At 61.4% G+C, this 26726-nt stretch overlaps 1 protein-coding gene across 3 annotated transcripts in view; it reads right to left on the bottom strand.

Annotated features, from left to right (window-relative positions):
* GSE1 (Gse1 coiled-coil protein) overlaps window positions 1–26726 on the bottom strand; it is a 101582-nt gene that overhangs the window by 54848 nt on the left and 20008 nt on the right. For all 3 annotated transcript variants that reach the window (XM_027737893.2, XM_039385488.1, XM_039385489.1), the window contains exon 2: window positions 11676–11826. In XM_027737893.2, coding sequence (XP_027593694.1) covers window positions 11676–11826 — 151 coding nt within the window. The remainder of the gene's footprint in view (window positions 1–11675; window positions 11827–26726) is intronic.

The raw sequence follows: 26726 nt of genomic DNA, 5'->3' as shown, positions 1-26726 counted from the left end.
ACATCCCAGGGCAGAGGATGTCCTTGAGAAGATATGGTCCCCAGGAAGGATATGTTCCCAGGAAGATGTCCCCAGGAAGCAGATGTGTTTGGGAAGATGTGCTCAGGAAGAAGCCATCCCTGGAAGGAGATATCCCCAGCAACGAGACATTGCTGGGAAGGAGTCATCTGCAGGGAATTGTCCCTAGGAAGATGATGTTTCTGGGAAGATGCCGTCTCCTGGATGGAGACATTCCCATCAAGGATGTCCCTGGAAAGGTGTCATCCATAGGGAGGTGTATGTGGGAAGGAGACATACCAAGGAAGAGGATGTGACATCCAGGAAGGAGATGTGCCTGAAGAGATGTCTCCAGAAAGATGCAGTCCCCGGGAAGGAGATGTTCCCAGTAAGATGTCCCCAAGAAGCAGATGTGTTTGGGAAGAAGGTGTCCCCAGGAAGGAGACATGTTTGGGAAGACATCATGCCCTGGAAGAAGACATCCCCAGCAAGGATGTCCCACGGGAGATGTCATCCACAGGGATGTGTCCCTGTGAAGGAGATGTCCCAGGGGTGAAGACATCTCTTAGAAAGGAGTCATTCCCTTTGAAGCAGCCCAAACCCATGGAGCCCCAGCAGTTACAGACAGGGGACACAATGATCCTTGGGGAGCAAGATGGCACCCAGGTGGACACGGGGGACACGGAGCCCACAGGACGCAGCATTTGCCATCACCTGGCTCTCATTAACACAGTACTGAGCAGGCCCTAATAATAGCAACAGTAAATTCTCCTACCCAATTCGGGTCCATTTCTATAAATAATGTAGAATCTTTTTATTTACTGACAGGTTGTAAAAGTATCAGTGAGAATAATGTGAAATCAGGCGCTGCTGAATAATTCATGGCAGCAGCTCTGCTCTTCCCCATCCCCGCGCTCCCCTGGCCCCGCCGTTTACACGACAGCACCTTGCACCCGGGTTTAACTCATAAAAACCAGGACTAACGACCTGGCACTAATTCTTTATCAACTGGGACTTTTACAGCAAGGGGAGGAGGGAGGAAATAGAAAGAAATAAAAATAACCCTGGGTGCACCCTATAAAAAATGCATGGGCCTGTGTGCTCACCTCCACACGGAGCCAGCAATCCCCAGCACCTCCCATCCGCAATTCCCCCCCATCCCCACAGCCTCTCCAAAAATTAGTATTAATTGGCAGCACCCACAGCTCCACACTGGCATCTTGAGGCAGTGAGCGCAGGAAGGGTGGGATGATCCTGATGGGACATCAGCAGGACCCATGGGGACATCAGCAGGACCCATAGGAACACCAGCAGGACCCACAAGAATGATGACAGGACCCACAGGGACACTGGCAGGACCCATGGGGACATCAGCAGGACCCATAGGGACACCAGCAGGACCCACAAGAATGATGACAGGATCCACAGGGACACTGTCAGGACCTATGGGGACACTGTCGGGAGCCATGGGGACATTGGCAGGACCCACAGGGATGATCAACAGACCCATGGGAATACTGACAGGACTCATGGGGATGATTGCAGAATCCATGGGCCTACCAGGAAGTCCCACAGGGAGAATGGCAGGACCCATGGGGATGGTGGTAGGACCCATGGGAACACTGGTAGGATGCTCTCTGTCCCCATGCCACCCCCAGGGATGCCAGCCTGGGGCAGCAGACCCCTGCAGGGGGCAGATGGGTTAAATTTGGGCAGAGAAACCTGATCACTAGAGCAACTAATCCCTGTAACAACCTGATCCAGTGTCTCTCATCCCTCCTGCCACTGCCGAGGGCGATGGGGACAGCAGGGACCCCCCCTGCAGCCGCCCCCATCCCCTCCCCAGAACAATACCTACCCACCGCTGTTTTGATGTGCGGCACAAAGCCGGGAGAGCTTTCCATGTAACATGATAAAAGCAAGTCCCCAGCCAGCACAATTATTTGATAATTCTCCCTTAACACCCATCAAATTAAAGCAATGTCCAAGGGCTGCCTGAAGTGGCACTGATAGGTATTAAACTTTAATGAGATTTAATGGCACTGCCCTACTTTTTAAGCGCTCGGGCCTACATTTATGAACATTTAATTTCCCAGGCCCTGACCTCTTTTTTTTTTCCCCCACTTGCCCGCAGCCCCCCCTGCCCGCCCGCCGGCACAGCTGGATTCTGTTAGCGCTGGCGGCCGCCCCGACCCGGGATGCTCGGGATGCTCGGCCAGCCCCGAGCCGATGGAAATCTCCAGGCGCTGCGGGGTGAGATGTTGACTCTAGCAGGGAGCCGACACTGAGCAGGGAGGGAGAGCCCAGGGAAAGGCGGGGGGGGGGGGTGCAGATGTGATTCACCGGCATTGAATACAACCAAATTTGTGGAATGACTTAATTAATTTGCTCCCTGGATGACATGACACCAAGGGTCGGACTGGTTGGAGGGCCCTCACCCTGCTGTTCCACTGCACTGGGGTTTGCAATGGGTTTCTTTAAGCACCCCTGAAAATTAAGCGGCTCCCCCACTACCAACACACCATGCTGGGGCAAATTTGGAGGGGTCAGACCCCTCAGCACCCCCAGGAGCAGAACACAGCCCACTGATCCAGTTTATTGCTGCCCTCTAGTGTGTAGGGGACAGGCCAGACCCCGCTGTCACTTGTCCCCCTCCCCACATGTCCTCCGGGCCACTTGGCCAACCAGGCTGCTGCATCTCAAGTGGGGACAGCTGCTGAGATGCTCAGAGCCCAGATCTCTGGGGTACTGGAGAGCATCACCCCAGCCCCCCAGCCTGGAGCCCTGCCAGCTCCCTAAAACCCCACTAATGGGGCTGCAAGATGGGCACTGACTGGCACCAGTGACACCAGGCATCACCTCCTGCCCCATGGCAAGGCAAGGCCAGGTTGTATGGGGCTTGGGGCAACCTGGTCTAGTGGAAAGTGTCCATGGCAGGGGAATTGAAATGAGATGAGCTTTAAGGTTCCTTCCAATGCAAACTATTCCATGATTTAATGATTCTATGGTCCTGGTGGGATAGAGGATACAGCATTTTCCTACATCAGGATGCAGGAGGGGTTGGGGTACCCTGGTTGGCAGCAGTAAGCTCCAAAAAGAGGAGCTGCTGGCATGAGTGCCCACCCACAGAATGAGGGTTAGGGAAACTGAGGCACACACCAGTGCAGCACTGGGAATATCCCCCTCCCACCTCCCCAGCACCCACCCCTACTGCAGGGAGCCCAGCAGCAGGAATGCAAAGGCAGGGCAATAAAAGGGAGCGTTATCAAGCCCCAGCAGAGCAGACAGCTCAGGGAGGAGAGCAGGAGGGAGGGAAAGGAACAGAAAGGAAAAAAAAACCCCACCCTTAACCCCGAGATCACTTATCATTCAGGCTGCATCACGCATCTAGAAAGTGCAGACACAAAAATGTAATGTCATAACATTCGCAGTTCAATAACCTTTGCTTCACGAGACGGCTTGAACTGTCAGAGGAGCTGGAAGGTAAATATTTCAGCGCCCAGGCACTGAATGCAAAGGCGTGGGGAGGGGGGTCGGCCTCGGCTTCCCCGGCTCGCCTCGACACGTCCAAATATCCCCCGCCGTAAATCCCGGTCGGCGCTGGGGAAAGGCCGTGGTGCGGATAAAATACGAGCAGATATAAAGCCAGACACCTTTATTGTTCGGCAAAGTCTTCCAACAAGTTATGAACCCGCAGCTTGACCCTAACCCATCATCTTGTTATACGACGGAAACAAAGGCAGCGCCAGGAGCTGAGGTTGGAGCAGAGCAGGATGCGGGTGGGAAGGAGGAAAACCCAGCCTGCCTCCTCCACGGGGGATATTCGGGTGCAATTCACCCCTGAACCCCCACATTTACCACGCTCTGGGCTTCCTGTTGGAAGCAGACCCCATGTCAGCCCCTTCCATTGAGCCTTCCTGCCAGGTTCAGAGGTGCAAAATTCCTGTGTCTGGGGTTAACAGGAGCAGGACCCCACAAACACACCGGTTAACCAGGACAGCCTACTGAGCCATGCTGGCAGGAGGAAGGAGATTGCACAGCAGGGGAGCGGGCAGGGAACAATGGCTGTGGGGGATGGCAAATCAGCGAGGGATCCAGAAGGCATTGGGGGAGCAAAGAGAACCCCCCCCATGGGGAAAATTCCCCCAACAGCACTGGGAGGGTGCTGGCTGTGTGTCCAAAGGGCTGCATGGCATGTCATGGCACAGTGGGGAGTGCCCTGTGCCTCCAGGGAGACCACATGGCACGGCATGGCACAGTGGGAAGTGCCCTGTGCCTTCAAGGGGGCTGCAGCAGTACCCTGGTGTCCAAGGGGACTACATGGCACGGCATGGTGGGCAGCAGCAGCTTGCACAGCCCATGCATGGCACACGTTGCACGAACCCCCGATCCAAATGTGCAGCACAGCTGGGGACAACCAGAGACACCTGCCTGCTGCTGGGCTGGCTCTGCCACGGGGCGCTGCACCGGCACCCCAAACGCTGGGGATCACCGGCGCCAAGGCTCCCAGGGGAACGGAACACCCCTGTGCCAACTTTTCCACCGCCGCTACGTCCCGTGCGAGGCGGGGAGGGCGTCGCAGGGGGCACGGCCGCGGCAAGGAACAGTTAAACGGGGCCCCCGCCCGCCCAGGGCGTGCGGCAACAGGCACCGTCGCACCCTCCCCGAAACACCTGCTACCGCCGCGCTGGCACGGGGCGAGCGCCCGGGGCGGGCGCAGGAGCGGCGGCGGCGGGGAGCGCGCCAGGGCCCGCAGCAAGAAGCGGCATGTCTGCGCTTGGCAGCACAACAGAGAGCAGGTGACAAGCGCGCCGGCGGTCGCTTTATTACAGGAAGCGAGCACGCAAGCATCTGACGCCGCGCTGCCCGGAGAAAAAATAACCCACCCACCCACCCCCCCCCGCCATTAACAATCCCTCCTCGGGCGCGGGAGAGGGGGCCCTGCATGCTGGGGGTGCCCCGCTGCAAAATAACGCCCCAGTGGCATCACAGCTTGCCAGCCACCCTCCCCACCCCCACCCCCCCCCCCACGCATCACTCCCAAGGCCAAGCAAATCCCAAGGGAGTAAAATTATGTCTGTGTGTGCACAAACATTTTTCCTCGGCAAACACTCCCCGAGACAACAAAATCAGCCGCCCCTGCGCCGGTTCCCGCGCCGCCCCGCTCCTCTGACCCAGCAATTAGAGGCAGGCATTAATATTTAAATATTGCCAGCTCGGGAGAAGGGAAATCAAATAAAACACGCCAGTGTGCCGCCAGCGCATCAAGTCCCGCTCCATCAGCCTCAAACCGGGTGCATGGAGGCAGTGGGGGGTGCTGTGCCACACCACTGGGGACACCGGGGTATCAATGGCACGAGGGGAACCCCCTTTCTGGACCAAGTCAGGGTGAGCAAGGAGGTGGTGAGTAAATGGTGATGCTCCTGTCAGCTCAGCGAGGTCTCTTCAAAGGGACCCTTAACCCCATGCTGGCCATGCTTTGGGGGTACATGGGGCTCCCCACTCTCTCCCATCCATAAAGCACCCGCCTGCAGGGTGCTATAGGGGGGACACGCATTCAGGCTGTGCCCCCCCGAGAGTCACCCTCCGGTCCCGCGGGTGCTCGGAGGCGGCGTTGGCCCAGCAAAGAGGATTTACTGCTCAACGCAAGGGGCTTTAGAGGCAATAACTTTCCCTCCTCTTGACTTAAATGGATTTGAAACTTCAAAAAGGATCGAGGGGGCAGGCTGCCAAGCGGCCGCCCCCAAGGCCTGACCCCGCGGGTGCTGGGGGGAGGGTCATGGGGGGGCTGCAAGCCGAGCCAGGGCCAACGGCCGCGGCAGATAAGGGGTTGTGGGGGCCCAGGAGGCCCCACGATAAGGCAGCCGCCGTTAACAGGCGCGGGAGGGCTGGGGCGCTTCCTCCCACCCCGCAGTGCAACTGCCGGCGGGCACCGGGGTGCCAGGGCAGAGGGACAGGGGTGGCCCCATGGCCGGGCAGCCAGGGTAGCCGAGGCACGAGGCACAGCAAGGGCTACTTCAAGGGCAATCCCCCTGGCAGCCTGCCCAGGCAGCCGTTGCCTGCCAAGCCCTGTCCCAGCTGGCCCTTCCCGGGGTTTGGCGGGGCTGCCCTGTGGCTCCTGGGACCCCTGGGGGGCACCCAGCACCTGAGCATCGCCAGCACATGGGGGTCCACGTCGGGTGTCCCCACTGGGACGCGATGGCAGAGGCAGAGGCCATCTGCTCCTACCCACGGTGAGGCCAAACTCCAGGGCTGGCACCAGCACCAGAGCTCAGGGACAGAGGTGTGACCCATGGCACCGTGCCCCCAGTGTGGCGGGGGGAGGACCACTGCCTCCCACATGGCTGGCACAGGCACAAACCCCCCAGGAACATCTGCCCCCAGGCCTCAACCTCCCACAGGCCAGACACCAGGGTGAGGGGCAGCGCCTGGGGGAAAGGACTGAGGGGCCAGAGGAATAAACAGGAGAGCACAGATTAAAACTAATGCCCCTTCCTCGAGCTGCCCCCCAGCCTGCAGCCTGTACCAGCCGCTGGCATGTTAAGAAGCGATAAACTGTCCTGCGTCCTTTGGCACCCCCCCTGTACCCCCCAGCATCCTGGCCCCCCGCCAAAGCAACTGTCTTCTCCTCTGCAGCTCCCTGCCCTGCAGCCAACACACACACACACACACACACACACACACACACAAACACACAGACACACTCACACAGACGCACTCACACCCAACCCCCTCCACCACCCAAAAAAGGCCCCATGCGTCCCACAGTTGTGCGTGCACACACGAGCACAGGCACAGCGGGACATGCATGCACAGGCACACCCGGTGTGCACCCAGCAAGAGGGGTGAGCACACTCAGCACGCCCCTCTTGACATCCTTGGGTTGTGCAACACACATACACGTGTGCACAGCCAGCACCCCCCCCCACGCACACTGACCCCCCCCAGCCTCGCAGGAGCCGCTGGCCTTGGCTGGCCAGCCCTGCCACACCGCCGTCACCGTCACACCCAACACCTCCCCAGCAGGTTACACAAACAGGCTGCCAGGCACACACGCAGCCGGGCGCACGCTCCCCTCGCTCACACCCACAAACCACACGGGCTCACCCCGGTGCTCGCACGCGCACGCGCGCCCTTGCAGGAAGAGGCACTGGCTTCCCGCTGCCTTTTCCCTCCATTAACTCCCTCCACGGATCCCACTCATGGCCCAAAGGGCACCCATGCGGCGCCCAGCTCAGCCCCGTGCCCCCTGCCCTGGCTCATTGCAGGAGGAGGAGGAGGATAAAGAGAGCATGGCACTCCCCCTGCTGCTCTAAGCGCTGGCAATGGGCACTTGGGGACAGGCCACCAATGGGGCATCTGAATGATAGATGCCACTGACTGGGGACTGGCACCGATGCGACCACGCAAAGCAGTTGCTTGGACTCGGCACAACACAGGGCACGGGCACTGGCATGGCACGGTGAGCCGGCGGGCCCCAGGGCGAAGGGCACAGCAGGCAGCACAGGCAGGGCTGGAAGAGCCAGGATGGAGTAGGGCAATAAACACAGTGGCAGGCGAGACACTGAGGCCGTGGCATCACCCTGACACAGGGTGCGGTGCCCGGGCTCCCGGCGTCAGGCTGCAGGGCTCAATCAGCAGCACAGTCCCTCCCCAGCGCCGGCAATCCTGGATGTCCAGAAACATGGATATACAGGAATGGTGCGTGGGTAAACTGAGGAACGGCCCCACACAGCACCCCGTGTGCCTGGATCAGGACACGTACAGGCAGCCAGGCAAGAAGGGCCAAGGTTGGTGCCACCAGCCGCGGCCCTGCACACCCCTGTGCCCTGCCAGCCATGGGAAATGACCCCAAGGGTCTCTGTGCCAATGTGGGTCACAGGGACTGAACGTCTTGGATGACACCGGACCCCGAGCCTGCAGCACTCAGTGGGTCTCATCTCCCCACAACATCCTCCAGCTGGATCCCCAACTCCAGAGCCACCTCCACCTTCCACATCATGGGGTCCCTCAAGGCCAAGGCGACCTCCTGTCCACCACACCACAGGGTGCCTGAAGCTCAGGGTGATCTCTGTCCCCCAGATGATGGGGTACCCCAACCCCATGGCAACCTCCACCCCTCACACAATAGGGTCCTCCAAGCCAAAGGTGACCTCCATCCCCCCCAACACGAGGTCCTCAGCCTTAGGGTAATCTCCATCCCCCAAACAACAGTGTCCCCTCAAGCCCAGGGTGACTGCCACCCCCTGTGTCATGGGGTCTTCCAACTCTGGGGTGACCTCAGTCCCCACAGGATCGGGTCCCCCAACTCAAGGCAATCTCCATCCCCCACATCACAGGGACCCCCAATCCTAGGCAATCTCTGTCCTACGCACCACAGGGTCTCTTAACCCAGGGTGACCTTGGTCTCCCACACCATGGGTTCCTCCAGACCCAGTGTTCTCTGTTTCCTGCACAACAGGGTCCCCTGACTCCCGGGTGACCTCCATCCCTGACACCATGGGTGCCCCCAAACCCGAGGTGACCTCTGCCCCTTATACCACGGGGTCCCCCAACTCAAGAGTGACCTCCATTTACCAAACAACAGTCTCCTCAAATCCCTGGGTGACTTCCAACCCCTATACCATGGGGTTCCCCAACCCCAGGGTGACCTCCGTCCCCCACACCACCGCCTCTCTCAGCCCCAGGGTGACCTCTGTCCCCAATGTCATGGGGTCCCCCGACCTCAGGGTGACCTCCATCCCCCAGACCAGACCCCCCGACAGAGGAGCTGGGGGGGAATCTGCGGGTGGCAGGGTCACACCAAGCCCATCCCACCCCTCCAGCACAACCCCCACTCGGGGGGGGGGGAGTTCCCTTTCCCCTCCTCCCCACGGCGCTGCTGGGGGACACCGGGGGGGTGTCACTCACCCGCGGGCCGCGCCGTCCAGCGGGGGCTGCGCTCCTCCATGGGTAGCGGCGGAGGGAGCGGAGCTGAGCCGTGCCGAGCCGAGCCGTGCCGAGCCTTCCCCCGCCGCTTCCTGCTTCCCTCGGCGCCCGCCCGCCGCCCCGGGAGCCGCACGGCTGGAGCGTGACTCACCGGGGGCCGGGCCGGGCAGGGCAGGGCGGCGGGGGCGGGCGCGGCGGGCACCGCGAGCGAGGCAAAGGGGGTCCCCGAACGGGGATGCTGGACAGGGAGGGACAGACCCCTCGGACCTCTCGGGACCACCCCCCAATGCACCGGGGATGGGGGATCCCCCACGGGGAGGAGATTGGGGTGGGGGGCTCGTGGGGGTTCCCCTCCCTCCTCAGCATCCCAAGAATTAGGGTGATGGGGAGTAACAGCCCTGACCCCAGAACACAGGTGTCCCCCTCCCAGAATGCAGAGATCAAGGGGGGCAAGAAGTCTGGGGTGGCATCCTGCCCTCTGACCCCCAACTCCAAAACTACTTGGAACCCCAAACAGGCTCTGGGATGCCCCGGATCTCAGGGGTGCCAGCCCAGCCCATCACAGTGAGCACTCAGGGTGGTCCTGAGTCCAGACCCTGTGGAGATAAGGGGTGTTCCCACAACAGCCCCCTCAGTGTGCCCCAATGCCCTGTTCATCCCCTGCCCCGGGTGCAGGAGTGGGGACAGCACTGTCCCTCTGAGGTGGGGAAGGTGGTGGTCACCCCTGTGCCATCCCACTGTCACCCTGAGGGCTCTGCCTGCACCTGGGCTTTGGGGCACCAGTGACACAAGTAGGGTGGGGCTCAGCCCACTCACATGTGGAGGAAGTTGCCCATCATTCACCAGCCACAGGTCGGCTCCACGAGCCTGTCAGGCTCAGCTGGCTCAGACAGGCCGGACCCCCACCTTCCCTGGGCAGGAGAGAGGCTTCAGCAAGGAACCTCATCCTGGCACTGCCAGCTATGAACTGGCATCTCCACGGGAGGAGATGCAAACCACGACAGGGACACCCGGTCATCCCCAAACAAACTGCCACGCTACCAGCACACCCACCCAAATCCCTTCCCAGCTCACCCTCACCTCTTCGCCCCCTCCATCATCCTCCTCTTCCTCCAACAGGCCCCATGCTGGTGCTGCCGCAGCGCCAGTGCTGCCCGACACCCTCCCCAGCCCTCCTTGTGCTTTTCCCCCCCTCTCTGTCTCCCTTTTCCCGTTCTATTTTAAATTTTTATTGCATTCTTTTTAAAGAATACAGAGGAACAAATGCCCTTATCAGCAATTCTCACAAGGTATAAAGAGCCGCTTTTATCTCCTGCCTTTACTAATCTAGAGCGAGCCAATGCCTGTTAATTTTTTAATTTTCCTAGTGAATGCATTTGTGGCTCCGTCAGCATCCATCCGGACACGCACGCAGGATACCCTCCGCATCCCAGCCCAGCCACCCCAACACAGAATTGCCACCGTGCTGGCAGAGCAGTGGCTCATGGTTTGGAAACCACCAAGGGGTTTTGTGCACTGGGAAGTCCTGTGTGTCACACGAGGCTCACCAGGACACCCTGGGATGTGTCACCATCCCTAAGACGTGGTGGTACTCTCCGACATGCCAGCCCAACTACACTTGGCCACAGGGAATGCTGACAGAGTAGGTCTCCATCCTAGGCACAGGGACGCATTCCATGCCAAGCCATCCAACTGTCACTATCACCCGCTCTGGCCAAGGTCCCTGTGGGGACATAGGGGGGGTTTGCCCCTGTGTTCCCCCCCGGAAGGGATGCAGGCTGCCCGCACGCCGGGGTGGGAGCACAGCAGCCGGCTGCGGTGCACAGATGAGATGTGGCAGGCGTGTAACAAGCCATTAGTCACTGTCACCTTTGCCCGGCAGCCACTGGCAGGGTAATAAATCCCGGGCTGACTCCAGCGGGCCCGTTCCAGGCCACGGCTCCCAGCTTGTGTCCACGCCACTGCCGGCTGGGCTGTGAGCAGCTTGTAAATGCATTCCAACCCCCCCGGGGGACATAGCGCCTTGCAGGGTCCCAGACTGGGGCTGAATCCCTGTGGGGCTGATTGATGGGTGACATGGGCCACCGCCTTCCTGGGAAGTGTCATTCCTTGGGGACATGGGGGAGCGGGTCACGAACCCCCCACCAAGCAGCCCCCTGGCCCCCAGGCTGCCACTCCCACAACTCCATGTCCACCCCGGCTTCCTGCCCGCTGCACCTTGCGGTTCCCAACTCTTCCCAGCCCAACACCAGGAACCGGCATCGGCGGTTGTTACCGGATCAAAGGAGCCTGGCGTGGCACAGCACAACACGGCACGGCGCGCCCGCCGGGAAGGGCTGGCAAACAAGCTGGTCCAGGGAGGCGGCAGGCGGGAAGCACGCATGATACCTCTCCTAAAAATGCTGCTGCTCCTGACGGACAGGGCGGCCAAGTCCCAGGAGCCGTGGCCTGTCCCAGCCCTGGGGGCTCCCCCGACTCCCCAGCACATCCAGCCCAACGCCATGGCTCTCCCTGGCACCCACGGCCTGACTCACGGCCCCAAGGACAGCAGGCAGGGACTGCGGTGCCACAGGGTCACCTTCCTGGTGGGGCTGCGGGTTTCAGATCCCAGTCCCAGGCCTGTGGGTGTGAGCCTTCACCAGGAGACCCAAGCGGCACATTGGACTGACGGTGCACCCCACGGTGGGGCAGGGGACAGCCCTTGGCCACGGCAGCCTTGTATCCCCCTGGTATCACCCAACATCACCTACTTGTGGCTCCAGCGTCCGCGCCTTCCACATCCAAAGCCGTCCGCTGGCCGACGTCCGGGGCAGCACTGCCCGTCCCTGGGCTCTCCCCGGCCGCCCGGGGCTCGCCGGCCAGAGGCTTGGTGGTGACCGTCTCCAGGGACAAAGAGGACGCCTGGAAGAGAAGGAGGACAGAGATTCAGCGCCTTTCCCTTTCCCGGTTGGAGCACCGCCGTGCGGGGTGGGGGCCACAGGGTGGGGGGGTTTGGGGCGCACAGACAGAAGATGCTTTTGTTTTCCTGCCGGCCGGTGCACGTGGCCGGCGCGGGAGCCGCACGCCAGCCCGCACCGCGGGGCTACAGCTGGATCCGGCCGATGGCTCTCAGCGCAGCCAGACAAGAAAGGCTGGAGGGGGGGTGAGGACATGAATCAAAGCGGCGTCCCCTCGCCCGCCGGCGGCAGCTGGCCGGTTAGGCAGCTCCCGATTACTCAACCGGGCAGTGTTTACTCGAGATCAACAACCCCTCATCGCCTTCCCTGCCAGGCGGGTGAGGAAAATGTGCTGCTGGGATGGGGAAAATATTCCCGCTGCCCCCCTCGGTCCCCCTCCTTGACCCCCGGTGTCCCCCGGTGCTGCTGTGGCCCCAGGTTTGCTGTAGCTGTCACCCTCCCATGTCAGGCGTGTCCAGGCTCACAGCTTGGGCTGTCACCACTCCTCTTTAGCTTTAATAAAGCAAAATCCAGCAACACTACAGACATCCCAGCACCGCCATGCCGCTCTGGGATAGACACATGGACCACTCAGACCAAGGCCTGAATGGGGCCCCGGGATGCTGTGCTCACCCCAGGCATGGCGGGATGAGGGTGACCTCCCTCCTGCCACAGGTGGCATCCATAGGGGACACCGTGCTCCTAATTTTGGGACATTAGGGCCACGGCTGCAGCATGATGAGGATTTGATGTTGATCCCATTTTTCCTGGGATTACTCCCACAAACGTGGAGAGCTGAAGCACGATGGTTGTTTTGCTGGGAAGCCCTCAGACTCGACGAGCCACGCACATGAGCGGACATACAAATTTACCGTTTGCTTCCTGGAAAGGTTTAATTTATGGAATCCATATGGCAGCGCTGCACAACCGCGAGTGCTTGGCACATCCCGTGAGTCCTCGAGTGCCACCACGTACCAGCTCCAACTGGCGGGGTGCCACCGGCTGCCCTGGTGATGGCGGGATGCTCTTCTCTTTCCCAATGATTAACAGAAGGTGACTTTCACAGCGGGCAGGGGACAAGCCCAGGGATCAGTTCCCATCCCTGAACGCTTGGTGTGGGCTCCGTGGAGGTGGCAGGGATGTCTCGGGGGGGATGCCATGCCACCTCTCCTCCTCCTGGGGCAACGCCACAGGCAGCAGCAGGCAGCAATCCCCAACCTGTGGGCATGGGAAAGGGCTGGGGTGCACTTTGATACCTGGAGCAACTAATCATTAATTAGCATTAATCACTCCCTGTCATGCGTCACAGCAGCATTGGGCAAGACACAGCTGGGAAGCACCGAGCCGGGGTTGTGGTGGGGAAGGCGGATTTTAGCGGCTGGGCCAAGACTGGCACCCTCCTTTTGCTCCCTGGGGAGCTTCAGCAGCCCCCCAGGCCCCAACCTACACCCCAACCCACCCACCAGCCCCACAGCAGTGGCAGCCCCCACCCCCTCTATTTTCCTGCCGAGAGATGCTGAGATGCAAAAGCACAGGAGATGGGTCCCACCTGCCCAAGGGGCAGCCAGGATCCATCCCCCCCTCACCGCCCATGTCCCCTGGGACCCCCCAGGCTCCAGCATGGAGCACCGGCCGCCTCCTTGCTTTAACTTCACCCAGCGCTATCTGTCAGCAAATCATCCCTGGTTACACAGATAAGGAATAATTGATGCAAAGGAGCCATCTGTTTGCGAACACGGAATATCTGCTCAATTAGGAGGGATCTGTCCACCCAGATAAAGCATGGCAGCAGCCCCTTGGAGGGGGGGCCTTCCTCCCCGGCCACGTCCTCAAAGACTCACCCCCAATTAGAGGTGAGCGGGTTGATTGGGGTGTTAATTTGCTAAGCACCCTGAGGTGCTCGGGAAGAGGCTGGGAGGGAAGGGTGCTCTGCCACCACATGTTGAAATTTGAGGGGAGGGCTGGTAGCCCCCCTGACATGTCCCACTGTGGTGATGCTCAGCTTGTCCTGGCTCTGGGAGATGCTTATCCTGCATCTTCCCAGGGATGGAGACAGGGAACCAGCATCTGCACCTCCCAAATAGTGCAGAGCTGAGGTCGGCCTGCTCATGACATGCATCAAGGGAGCTTGCAAATGGACAGAAGGACTGAAGAACGACTCTGCAACAGCTCACAGGACATCCATGGCGGGGGTCAGGGACACAGGGCACAGCCACAGGCAGCATCCAGGTCAGAGGTAGGTGTGCAGTGAAGTGACATCAATGTGACATCGTTATGTGATGTTATTAACACAGGAAAAATTGAGCTGGCGTGCAGGGCTGTAAGCCAGGGGAGATGGGCAGGAATAGCAGGGCAGCTCCAAAAGTGATAGAACCATGGAGAAAAGGCACCAACCAGAGGTGGCAGGGACAACCCCATGGCATGACACTCCTCAACCCACCCCTGTGTGGCATCTGTCCCCATCTACTCCAGCGGGTCCTCAGTATGAAGGTCACGGAAAGCTCAAGAGGGGTCAAAACACAGCTGGTGACCTCAAGGGACAGGCACAGAGCCACTGACAGACCCCGTGTCACCTATGTCACCTGTGACCCCCACCATCAGCATGGTGTCTCCCAGGCCCTCAGCTTGGTGCCTCGGGCAGGCAGCCAGGAGACACGATGGCACTAAGGGCAGGGAAAGGTGTCCCTGTGTCTGGTGTCCTCACACCTATCCCTCCCTGACAAGGGCACATTCCTTCTGCTCCCAGTGGACTAAATACCTGCTGGGGCACTCAGCTCTCCCCCCAGCTTCAGGATGGCAGTAATGGAACAGGAAAGCAAAAGGTGAGAGATCTGGCACACAGAAGGTCAGACCAATACATTTCCTGTGCCTTCAGGACACCCAAAAATGCAGCTTCCCCATTCCACCTCCCCTGTGCCTCGCCTGCCACCAGGACGGGCTGCAGCGTGCGCAGCAGCAACGCCGCCCATGGGAAATGCCGCCCACGGGAACACCACCCACGGGAATATGCCGCGGGCACAGCAAAGCCCCCGCTGCATTGCCCCAACCTCCACCCTCCCAGGTGGCAGCACCTCGGAAAACCCCCATGCTTCCAGCAGCCAGAGCACTGGGGGTGGATGCAATCCTGGCACTTCGGCTCTTGGCTGGCATCACCCCGGCAGGGCGGCGGGCACGGTGCCCGGCGAGCACCGGCACAGCTGCACCGGCAATGGGGTTTGGCACAACCTGCGTGCCAGCTCCAGCGAATGAGCAAGGGATGAGGTGAGGAGGATGCTCGGCACAGAGGGGCTGTATCCTGCACTTCCTGGGATGCAGAGAGTGCCAGCACCCGGCTGTAAGGCTTGGTGGGGACAAACCCCTGCCATCTCCCATCTACCCCCAGGCCTTGTGAGGCGGCGCTCAGGATAAAAGGTGTTTTTGGAGTGTTGAGGGCTATGGGAGTGGGCTTCCCCTGGCTCCCTTTGTCAGTGAGGCCCTGGAGACCACAGCTCCCGCTGGGGCTTTATCACAGTCACGGCAGGCACAGCCCCTGCCGTGTGTTCCCCCAGACGGTTCCAGCTGCTCTTCCCTCCAGGAAGCCTTTGCCCTCCTCATCCTCATCCCAGCTGCCTGAAAACAGAGGGTTTTCCCACAAAAGCAGGCTGGGGTCTCCCTGGAGAGCTGGGGTCCCTGCTGGTGGCATGACTTGGCCCCAGTGGGCATCCACAGGAGGGGTGGTGGCTGGATCCGTGCATCCCCGCTGTGTTTAAAGTTTCTCAGCCGTGTTTGCTGGCGGAAAGTTGGAACCTGCAATTACAGCAGTGCTAACCCCTCATTAAAATGGGGAGGGGGGAGAAAAAATGGGAAAGAAACAAAAGGCTCCAGAGCGAGACACGGTGCCATTAACCCTTCCCAAGACTGGGATGTGGACCCCCCGGGAAATTAATGGAGCCGGAGAGATGGGTCGCAGTGGTGGCAGGTGACACCGTGTGCTGGGGGCCAGCCCATGAGCATCACTGCCCACCTGGATCCCCGCTCTGTGTCACGGTGCAACGGCAATGCTGGCTGTGCCGCGGCGCCCGCGTGGGCATGGCTGCGGCTGTGCCGGAGCCGTTTGTCACGGCAGGGCTGCGGTTCCCGCTCGCTCTCCAGCAGCGACACCGTGACGCCTGCTCCAGGAGCCCACACAATATGTTCGCACTCATCTTGCAGCTGCCCCCAGACAGCCCGAGGTGCCGCGCTCCTCCCCGGCGCGGGGGCCGGTGTGTGCTGGCAGAGCCGCGACGTGCCGGCGAGCCCAGGCGGGAACCGGCAGGGATGGAAGGGGCTGGAGACTGTGGTCAGGCTGGATGCCACATGGGGAGATGATGCTGGAAACAGCACAGGCATGAGCAAGGGATGTACCAGTGGCCCCCCCACGCCTAAGCACCCTGACCCAGGGGCCAGGCTGTGCCACCAGGCAGGGAAAGGCCTGACCGTGACCCCTGTGTGTGACCACAGCCCACCCTGCACCAACTAGTGAAGCACCACACTGGGAGCACCTGGAGTGAAGCACATCCCCCTTGGGGACCCCACTCCCAGCAAGGGTTTGACCCTGTGCCCACCCCAGCACAACCACAGCCACTCCCCCCCTCCCCCATCTCTGGGGAGCAGCGGATCCCTGTGTCACCCTCCAGCCCCCCCCCCTCACGACACCACCTCAGCGCTGCGGCCGCAGCGGCTCTGACAGCAGCTAACGAGCTGCAGGCAGCAATTTGGGTTATATATAGCCCCAAAGTGACTGCATCTAATTGCTCCAGCACCCACCGGCCCCGCCACGGGGTCCGGGTGCTGGGCACAGGGGAACGGGGTGGGCGGCACACACTCAGCCCCCTCCCTCGGCTGTCACCCCGTGTGACCCCCCGGGCACCCTGAGGCCGGTGGGGCGTGAGCATCACCCCATCCATGCCGGCCCCAGGGAGCTGGGCTGTTCCCAGCGGCTTTGTGCCGGGCCATAAGCGGCTTTGGCTAAAGCCGCCGTCCCAGCCCGTCCCAGCCAGGGACCCTGCCTAAGGAGCTTTTGTCCCCTCTCATTAAGAGGTTTCGGCTGGGGGGCCACAGGGTGCAGCACCCAGCATCCCCTCTCCGCAGCCTGTGGGCTCCAGCCAGCTGCTCCGGCAGCCCTAGGAAGGAGGGATGGAGGGAGGGAGGGAGGTGGTCCCTTTGTGGCAGCCCCCATCCCCTCGCAGCAGCTGCCAGGCGAGGCGGCGGGCGCGCAGATGAGGCCGGGGGGGTGGTGTGTGTAGGGGGGTCCCCCGCAGCGGCTCCCCACGCCGGCGGGGCGAGCGGCAGCCCCCGCGTGCAGCCGCCGGCGGGGAGGGGAGCCGGAGCCGAAATTGTTTGCCAGCTTCCTCGAGACGGTACAATGGAGGGCGCGCAGGCGGATCCGGGGTCAGGGGTGAGAGCAGCAATAAGTGGTTTATGCCTTTTGTGAAGAGGCTGAACTGACAGCTCGCTGGATTAACAAAGACGTCCTCTGTTCCCGGGCAGGTCATGTGGAAAGCGCTGCGCCGACCCCTGTCACTTCTTTTTTTTGCAAGAACAGACATTTGTTCGCCAGCGAACAGGGAGGTGATGGAGGGGGAGGCGGGGGGCACACAGCCGCTCGCTCACGGCTTTTCCTCGAGCTCCTCTGGGGCTCTGGGCAAAGGGATCAGAGGCTGCTCGCTGCTTCAACAGCCCCGGCCATGCCGTGTCACCTCCCGTGCCTCAGTTTCCCCAGGTTGTGGGATGAACCGTGGCTGGTGGCAATGCACAAGGCATCAGGGATGCCAAGACCTGATGCTGAGCCCCACATCAGCCCACTTCCACAACGAGAGCCCTTCATGCTCACCCCCCATCACCCCAGGGCCAGGCTGGCTGGGCATGATGGGACACGCTCCCTGCTCAGTGCCGGAGCAATCCCTGTCCCACCATGGGGACACACAGCTCTAGTTTATGTCTGCCAGGCTGGGGAATGTTCCCTCCATCCTGCTTTCAAGGCAGGGAAACTGAGGCAGGGAGGATGTGAGCATCTCTCCCCATGCATGGACAGCAGGGCTGGCAGCAGCACTGCCACTCCTGGTCCTGGCCCTGCAGGGAACAATCAGCCTTTTCAAATATGCACAGATTTCCTCAAGGCTGTGCAGCACAGAGCCTTTGCCATCATCATTAGACTCCAGAGTTAACAGCTGAAATAGGGCCATTCCACACTGAGACAAACTACCCTGACTGGAGCAGTGACTCCCCGGCCTTGGAAGTCTCTGCAGCTCCCACCTCTGTCTGCCACCACTCCACAGCCCTGGCTCCAGGTCCCTCCATGACCACAGAGCCCCATACCAGGAGGGGAGGGATGCAGCTTGCTGCCTGCCACCCAAATCCTGCCGAGATCCCACGGGACATGTTGTGCTCAGCCCAGCCCCTACTCCAGGCCCCACACTCCCCATCCCCATCTCAGGGACACCACAGTCCGGCACAGCACCCAGCTCACCCACCTCCAGCTCCAGAGCTGCCGGGCAGTCTGCAGCAAATGTCCCCTCCTCGCCACCCTAAATACCTGCCCTGGGGAGAGGCGGCTGCCCCAAGGGGCTTTTTCCTCTGGAAAATCCCACCCATCCCACAGCGGCTCATGTTTTCGGGATGTTCCCATACGTGACAATCCCCGCGGCACGCTCGGGAGTAAACTGAGGCAGGGAGAAGCACCCAGGTGGGTGCAAGGCTCTGCCAAGCTTGCTATGCTGGGCGAGGGGACATGGCAGGGGGTCCCCATCCAGCTCGGGGGGGTGGCACATCACAGCAATCCCCGAGGTCCCAGCGAGGGCCACACGCCGGTTTGGCAATCGGCTTGCGACGCAGCGGCATTAAAGCCTCAATCCGTGTCCCGCAATCCACCGTGTCCCCCTTCTCCATCCCACGGGCAGCTTAGCGCCCGTTCCCGGCTCCCGCCTGCCATCTAAAGACGGACTTACCGCCAGGTCCGGCGCTGTGTTAAGCCGCAGATTAAGCGTGAACCATCTGCAAGGGGAAACTTTAATGCAGGATAATACCTGCCGCACACACTGCGCCGTGTCACCGCGCGCCCCGGGCACGCCGGGCAGGTGGGCACAGAGCTCCGCGGTGGCATCAGGTCCCTGAGCGGCACCACATCTCTCCAAGGGGATTTTGAGGGCTCTGAACATGCAAGCAATGATGTTCCCATCCTTCTGGATGTCCTCATCCTCTCCCCGCTGTCCCCTCCTGGCACAGCCCTGCAAGGACTCACATCTGGGAGCTGCACGCCAGCCAGCCCCCTGCCTGCCAGCCTGTGTCCCCCACTAAAGCAGCCATCTCCAGGCAGGGGACACCCTGGGTCCAGCCATTGCCCCACCTGGTTAATTACTTGAAGTGATTAAAGTCTCTTCATCAGGGCAGCAGATTAGACCCTGCAGCTGGGGGCTGTCTTCCCCCACATCCCTACTCCCCCAGGGGACAACACAGGGGGTCCTGCCCTGTCTCCATTTTTAGGAACAAATCCCACCTCTCCAGCCCCACAAAGGCGGCCCAGGTGCCCTGTGCTCCCCCAACTCGGTGAAGTCCCCAGTGGTGCCCAGAGCAGCAGCATCATCCAGGGTGCAGTTAGGAGGATGTCCCTAACGATGGTGGGGACAGAGCCAGGCTGAGTGTCACACAGCCAGGAGGGACACTCAGCAAGGAGGAGGGTTTGGGGGGGGGGGAGGGCGGCAGTGGACCCCAAAGGTGGATGGAGAAGGCCAAGGCACCCTCCTGCTGACTCAGCACCCTGATGAATTACATAGGATCACAGGTCTCTGCTCAGGGCAGCGAGGAAAGGAGCCAGGGAGGCTTTCTGCTGCCCAGCCTGCTCCTGCTGGAGAATTTACAGCCAGCATCCAGGAGAGGCTGAGTAATTAGTGTCAGGATGCTGAATCAGCACCCAGCCATCAGAACCGAAGGGATGGAGCTGGAGGAGGCTGTAGGACTGATAGTGGTCCCCCAGGATGGATAGGGGGGCAATGGGTGACTCAGCAATGTCTGCCAGTGGGGGTTCTTCCCTATGGTTTTGAGCACTCAGGGAAAGATGGCTAGCTCAGCATCCCGTCCCAATCTGCTGCTTCAGGACCAGATCCAGCACTTCCAAGTGGAGATATCACTTTAGGAACATCCCTGGATGGCTGGTAGAAGCCTCACATCCCACTTGCCTAAAGATAAACATTGCTCTGGTCCTCCCTTCACAGCCTGGATGCTGCAACCCACGATGCTCAAGCCCTGAGATGCCCGAGCATCCACCCAGCTGTGCCCGGGCAGCCCTCTGGCCTTCACGGCTGCCATCAATTTACCGGGGTCAGGAATAGCAGGGCTGGCTCCCCAGCAGATCCAGCCCCTGCTCCGCAGCTGATTACAGCCATTTCCCTGCCCATGCCCCCTCCCCGCTGTCTGCCTCCTGCCTCCGTCTGCTGCCTGGTTTTATGAGGGCCATTTCCAAGAGGTCGCTGGAAATAGATTTTTATCACCTCGTGATAAATATCGTTTATGGTGACATTACTGCTCCGAGCAGCCGTGCAGGGGAGAGGAGGGAGGAGAGGCGGGCAGGCAGACGCCCGCTGACAGCCCCCAGCATCACAGGGCACCGGCTGGGCCCCTTCTCATCCCTGTCCCGTTCCTGGAGGTTCAGGCAGCACCAAGCCCCAACACCATCCGTCTATCCAGGCGGCATGAACAGAGGGAGCTGCATCATTAGCCCCGCGCGCCATTAAGCACTTAAAAAGCCATAGGAATAAGCCGCGCCATTAGCTGGCAAGCGAGCTGGGAGGGGAGGGATGCACAGAACCGAGCATGGACCACGCGATGTCACCACCCCGGAGATGCTCTGGGCCCCCCAAGAGCTCCAGTTAGTCCAGGAAGTGGGGGCAGAACAGCCCCCTCCTGCACACAGCTCTGAGATGGAAATCCAGGTGCTTTCAGAGCTGACGTATCACTTCTACAGGGGTGACGCTGCTAGGTACGTTTCCAGAGGGACTTTTTGGCAGGGCAGGGAGAACCGGCTCCCTGTTTGCCCCCTCCGAGCCTGCCCTGGAAAGGCTCTGCTTTAGGGATGGAGCTGATGCAGAGACCTGGGAGAAAAAGCCACTGCTGAGCTGAGAACTGCAAACTCATGACAGCTGTGACCCCGGGTGTTGCAACGCTGTGCCGAGGTGTTCCAGTGGCCCAGGGGTCCTGCCCTGGCCGAGCCTGCAGGCAGGACGGCTGCCAAGCCATGCCCACAGGCAGCTGCCTCTGGAAAAGGGCACGGCAGCAGGCAGGAGGCCAAGGCCAACCCGTTCTCCGTGCCAGCCCCGCCACACACAGCGCCGGGGACTGGCCACCCCTGGGGGGAACAATTGCCCTGTTCACCAGCACTGAGGTGGGGGGGTGTCACCTGTGGGGACAGAGCCACGGTCCCCAGGGTGCCAGAGCTGGGGAGCAGCACAGCAGCAAAACTGCACACCCGGCAAAGAGCAACCCTCGCCTGTAGGCAGAGCACGGCACTGCCGGCCTGTGCCAAGAATCCTGTTTGCTCTCCCCAGTCCTGGCACTGGATCTCTCAGGCAAGCCGCCTCCTGCCCTGCTGCCTCAGTTTCCCCAGCTGGCAGGGATGGTGGGGCATGGGCACAGGGTGGGTAGCCATAGGGGGGCCCCAGCATCATATTTTGGCTCCTTTTGAAACACAGCACAAACCCGCTGTGACACAGAGCCGTGGTTACGCGCCTGGCAAGTGGCCCCGCAGCGTGGGGCCGGGAGGGAGGGAGCAGCAGGGCTTTGTACAGGGACAGGCACAGAGAGACAGCAGCAGTGGCCACCTGCCACAAACGACCATGGTGGCACGACCCCTCCTCAGCTCCCCACACCTGGCAGGAAGAAAACAACCCCAAAAAGGGCCAGCCCGGTCACCCTGATGGCACCGAGGGCTGCACAGGGACAGTCACATGCAAAGTCATGGGGTGCTGCTGGAGTGGTGTCCACCTTGTCTCCCTCTCTGCAGCAGGGGTGTCACCTGACTGCCAGAGACCCCAGGATGTGTGGCACAGCAGGACGCATGAGAAGCCAGCTGCCTCCTGCCCATGAAAGGAGGTTTGTCCACCTGGCGAGCGGCTCAGTGGCCTCAGGTCCAGCTCCTGCCACCACCTCACGGCTCCTGGCACAAAGGAGCCAGCACGCCCTGGCAGGGCCACCTCACCAGCGGTCATGGTGACCTTACATGTTGCTGCCAGGGCTCTCCAAGCCCAACGCTTGGCCCAGAACACGGATCCTGCGGCCAAAGCAGGCTGGCGACTTGGCACCCACCCTGCCCACGACTCCCACCATGTGGGAGGGTGGCTGCCCTCCTCGCCCCAGGCTGGCAGGGACTGGGCAGCAGCTGCAGGAGGTGCAGACAGATGGACAGACAGCACAAGCACAGATCCCTGCACACTGCCCAAGTCCCGGGGTGGAAGTTTTGGCATTCCCTGCCCACAGCAGGACTGACAAACCTCAGGTGGGCAACTCCACAGGGACTCCCAGGGTCCTCCAGCCACCAGCATCCTTCACAGGGGATGAATCCCAACTCAGTACCCCCAGCAGAGCACCCAGGGGTGCCCCCCATCACCCACAGATGGAGCCTTGTGCTGGCAGTGGCCAAGTGTCCCAAATCCTTTGCCCCCTCCCAAGTACTGCTGCCCCATGGGAGCCAGACCTGATCCCCCAAGGGTGGGTTGCATGTGCTGTAGCCCCTGGCTTGGGATGCCCACCCTGTGCACTCCACTAGAGCAACATATGGGCCTGGCAGGATGCAGAGAAATCATTTCACTACTTTTTTAAAAAAAAACATATAACAAACTGGGAGCACAGAAGAAACCTGGCAGCACCTCACAAAAGTTTGCAGCAAGTTCCACAGAGCACCCCAAGTACCTGCCGCAGGTCCAGGTGCCACAGGAGGCCCCCCACTGTGCCCCCCTCCATGTCCTCACACCCACTTACAGCAGGGGCACCCCCTGACCACCCCCCCACCCAGCACAGCTGGGGGGGCACACGAAGCAAGTCAGGGTGGGGAGTGTGTTGCAGGGCTATATCCCTGGGGTTGCACACACCCCACCAAAGAGGACCCCCTCAAGGCTGGGGGGGAGCCCACCCAAAGATGAAGGGGGGCAGGAGGGGGGTTTTGGGGTGGGAGTACAGGCAAGGGTTGGGGTACAAGCAGGGGGGATACAGACAGGGGTGGGGGAGGTACAGATGGGGGGCACGGGGGTACAGGCAGTGGGTGGGGGGTGCAGGGGGGGTGGGAGGGTACAGGAGGGGGTAGGGACGTATAGGCAGGGAGTCGGGGGCTACAGCCGGGGGTGTACAGGGAGGAGATGAGGGGTACAGCCAGGGGGTGGGGGGGTACAGGCAGGGGCAGGAGATACAGGCAGGGGATGATGGAGTACAGGCAGGGGGTGCACAGGGAGAAGATGGGGCGGGTACAGCCAGGGGGTGGGGGGTACAGGTAAGGGCGGGGGGCACAGTCCGAGGGGAGGGTACGGGCAGCTGCCTGCCCTGCACGTACCTGCGCGGCGCGGTGCGGGGCGCGGGCGGTGCGGGGCGCGGGCGGCGCGGTGACCCCGGCGGCAGCAGCGGGAGGAGGCAGCGCCGCGCACACGCACACGCGCGATCACATCCCGAGCCGCCGGCGAGAGGCGGGAGGGGGGGGACACACAGTGTTGGGGGGGGAAAGCTGTGTGATGGGGTGGGGGGGGTCAGGGAAATTAATAACCGAGAAAAAGGCACTTACCCCCTCGGCGGGGCTCGCCACCGTGCCGCGGGGGTGGCTGGAGGGTGGCGCTGGGGAGGGGGGGGGGATCAAAGGCTGGGGGGGGGTCTCGCCAGCCCCCGCTGCCTGCCACAACAAAGAGCCAGACACAACAAAAGCAGCATATGGCCAGAGCCGCGCGGGGCTGTAAATTAAACATAAAGGGAAGATTAGATAATTAATGAGCGCTCCCGGGCCGGCCCCGGGGGAAGGGGAGGGGGGCCTTGCCTGCTGCGGGGAGCCCCGAGCCCCCCGCCCAGCCCCGGCGGGGAGGGGGCCGGGGGGCACCTGTTGGGAGGGAGGATGGGCAGCGGCCGGGCCAGCCTCGCCAGCTGCTCCGGGGCGCAGCCTAAGAGGATTAGCGGGGGCATTCCGCCCCCGGAAAAAGGGTTGGAAGCTGCAGGGGTATAGGGGGGTCTCGTGAACCCCCCCACTCCCCCCCAGGTGGAGTGTCGCCTCTGCCCCAGCCCCGGGCAGCATAGCCGGGGGTTGGGGTTGCATCCTGCATCCCCGCATCCCTCCACGGGAAGCATCCCGGGGGGTGTGCTCTTATCCTGCATCCCTCCCTGGGCAGGAGCCCCGGAGTAAGGGCGGGAGGGAGGGAGGGCTCGCATCCCTCGCCGGCAGCATCCCGGGGGGTTGGGCTCACATCCTACATTCCTCCGCCTCGAGGACCAAGACCCACGGCCACGCACGGATTCAGGCACGGATTCAGGCACGGATTCAGGCACGGATTCAGGCACGGCTCAGCGCGTCCCCCCTGCACGTGTCCCCACTCCCACGCAGGGAAAGTGGCTCCTGCCCTGCCTGGAGCGCAGAGTCCTTTGGAATTCCCAAAATCCACCCTGCCAGGCAGAAGGGGAAACTGAGGCAGGAGGGGGGACGCTGAGGCAGGAGAGGGGGAAACTGAGGTGGGAAGGAAACTGAGGCGGGGGTACACGGAGGCAGGAGGGGGGAGCTGAGGCAGGAGGGGGTGAGTCCGTGCTGGAGGCTCAGATCTGTGTGGGGACAGATTGGGGCTGTCCCCAGGAGCCCTGGGACATCACTGCCCTGGGACACCACCACCGGCATGTCCCCGCGGGTTGGCTGCCCCCGGCAGGTGGGAGGAGGGGGTACCCCATGGAAAGGGGTGCCAGAAACGCCGTCAGGCTCGGCCCCGGCCAGGGGAAGGACTTAATCCCATTATTGGCAGGCTCACAGATGGCGGCTGCACTATTCCCCTGTTTAGCAGATTGAACAGATCAGGCAGGAGGGAGGGAAGGAGGTGGGGGGATCCTGCCCCCCAAACACACATAAAACAGGGGGCATGGGGGGCAGTGAACACCCCCCAGCACCCCACAAGAGCCTGTGAGCACCCAGGCGTGCTGTCCCTTGCACCACTCATTGCACCCCTTGGCAATATGTATCCATCCACCCTGCCCTGGACAAGGGGTGGCAGACACAGCAGGGGACTTGGGGACACCTCTGCTGTCCCCACGCCAAACCTGCCACTCCCTGGGTTCTCCAGGAGGTCAAGAGCCAGGTCCCGCTTCCCTGGCTTGGGGATATTTAAGCAGCTGCTCCCAGAGCATCAGCAGCCGGGGCTGGAGCCCAGGATTAGGGAGTATGGGAAAGGGCTGGCAGGAAGCCAGGGACAGAGAGACTGGAACATCCAGTGTGGAGAGGACAACGGGAAAAGGGAGGGAGGGAGGGCTGAAGAAAGGAGGGAGGGAAGGATGGACAGGAGCCAACAGCTCCTCACCCCTGCAACACAAACATGTACCCGTAAGGCTCCACCCGAGCGCCTCCATCCCTGCCACAAGCTCACCAGGACTCAGTGACCTCCACCCTACAGCCAATTCTCCCCCTGGAGCACCCAGATAACCCTGGATGCCAGGTCCTGGTGGCACCCAGCCCAGCCCCAGCGGGCAGGATGAGGCCAGACACCTCCAAAGCAAAGCTGCCCACTTGTCTTTCAGAAAACTGTTAGAAAACACTGTGCCTTTGATTCCGCAGGGTGAACAGCGGTGCCCAGCCTGGCACCCTGCAAAATAACCCTCCTGGCCACCCACAACAGCTCCCCACATCCCTCTCATCCCCCCCGAAGGCACCCCAAGGATGGCGAGAGGGCACATGGTGAGACGTCCCCTTGCACAAGGTGACGAGCTGCCATACTGGAGGTTGCCAAGGCAATGGGACAGCAGGAATCTGGGTGGAAAAGGTCCCACAATCCTGCGGGGCTGGGGGTTGATGCAATCCAGCACGATGCTGGGGGTCCCCTCCAGCACACCAATACGCAGTGGGAGATGGGTTGGGGTGCCATGGGACCCCCCATCTTCTGCCCCAGGCAGGGAACAGTGATGTACCCACTCCTTGGCCCCACTGCTCATGGCTGGGTGCCTCCATGCCAGCCCCTACCCACTGACATCACTCCCTTAGGGGTGCTGGCAGCTTTAGGGGTGCAGGAATGTGGACACCAGAGTGAGCACAGCCCTGGCATCCCAATAGAGATCAGTGGCAGTGACACTGAGACAAACCTGGCCAGTGTCTGACCCCTGGCAAGAGGAGGACAGCTCCAGAGACTTGGGGATGCCAAGGGGTACAGAATAACACAAGAAAGCCCTGGTAGGCACCGTGTCCACGCTACAGCAAGACCCCCACAGGGTGAGGGCCAGCAGGAGGGCGGGCAGGCTGCTTCTCAGCCTTGCCATGCCTCAGTTTCCTGTTCCATTATGGCCTTACGGCTGCAGGCAGGAACCCTACAGGCAGTTTCACTGGTAGCCACCCAGCCCCAAAGCTCACCTGAACAGCTACGAACACAACTGCTTCCAAACCTGCCCATCCAGGAGCTCTGGCACAGCTCACAGGAATCCACCCCACTCTTTGGTACAGGGGAGAGGGGCCTTGGTGGTCAGATGGCAAGCATCCATCTCTAACTCTCACTCCTTGCTCCGGGCATCAGCCAGCTCAGGAGCATGTTTGTGCCTTGAGAGCCAGGTCAAAGTCCTTGTAAATCCACCCTGGGCAGCTCCAGCCTCCATCCTATACCAGCACAGGGCTCCCCAAGCCTCAACATCTTCCCTCTGAAGGGT

This window comes from Pipra filicauda, unplaced genomic scaffold (genome assembly GCF_003945595.2).
Source record: "Pipra filicauda isolate LSUMZ 115617 unplaced genomic scaffold, ASM394559v2 scaffold415_size613988_pilon, whole genome shotgun sequence".
In the NCBI taxonomy this organism is placed as follows: domain Eukaryota; kingdom Metazoa; phylum Chordata; class Aves; order Passeriformes; family Pipridae; genus Pipra; species Pipra filicauda.
The sequence above is the reverse complement of the archived record's forward strand: the minus strand, read 5'-3'. Positions and strand labels throughout refer to the sequence as shown.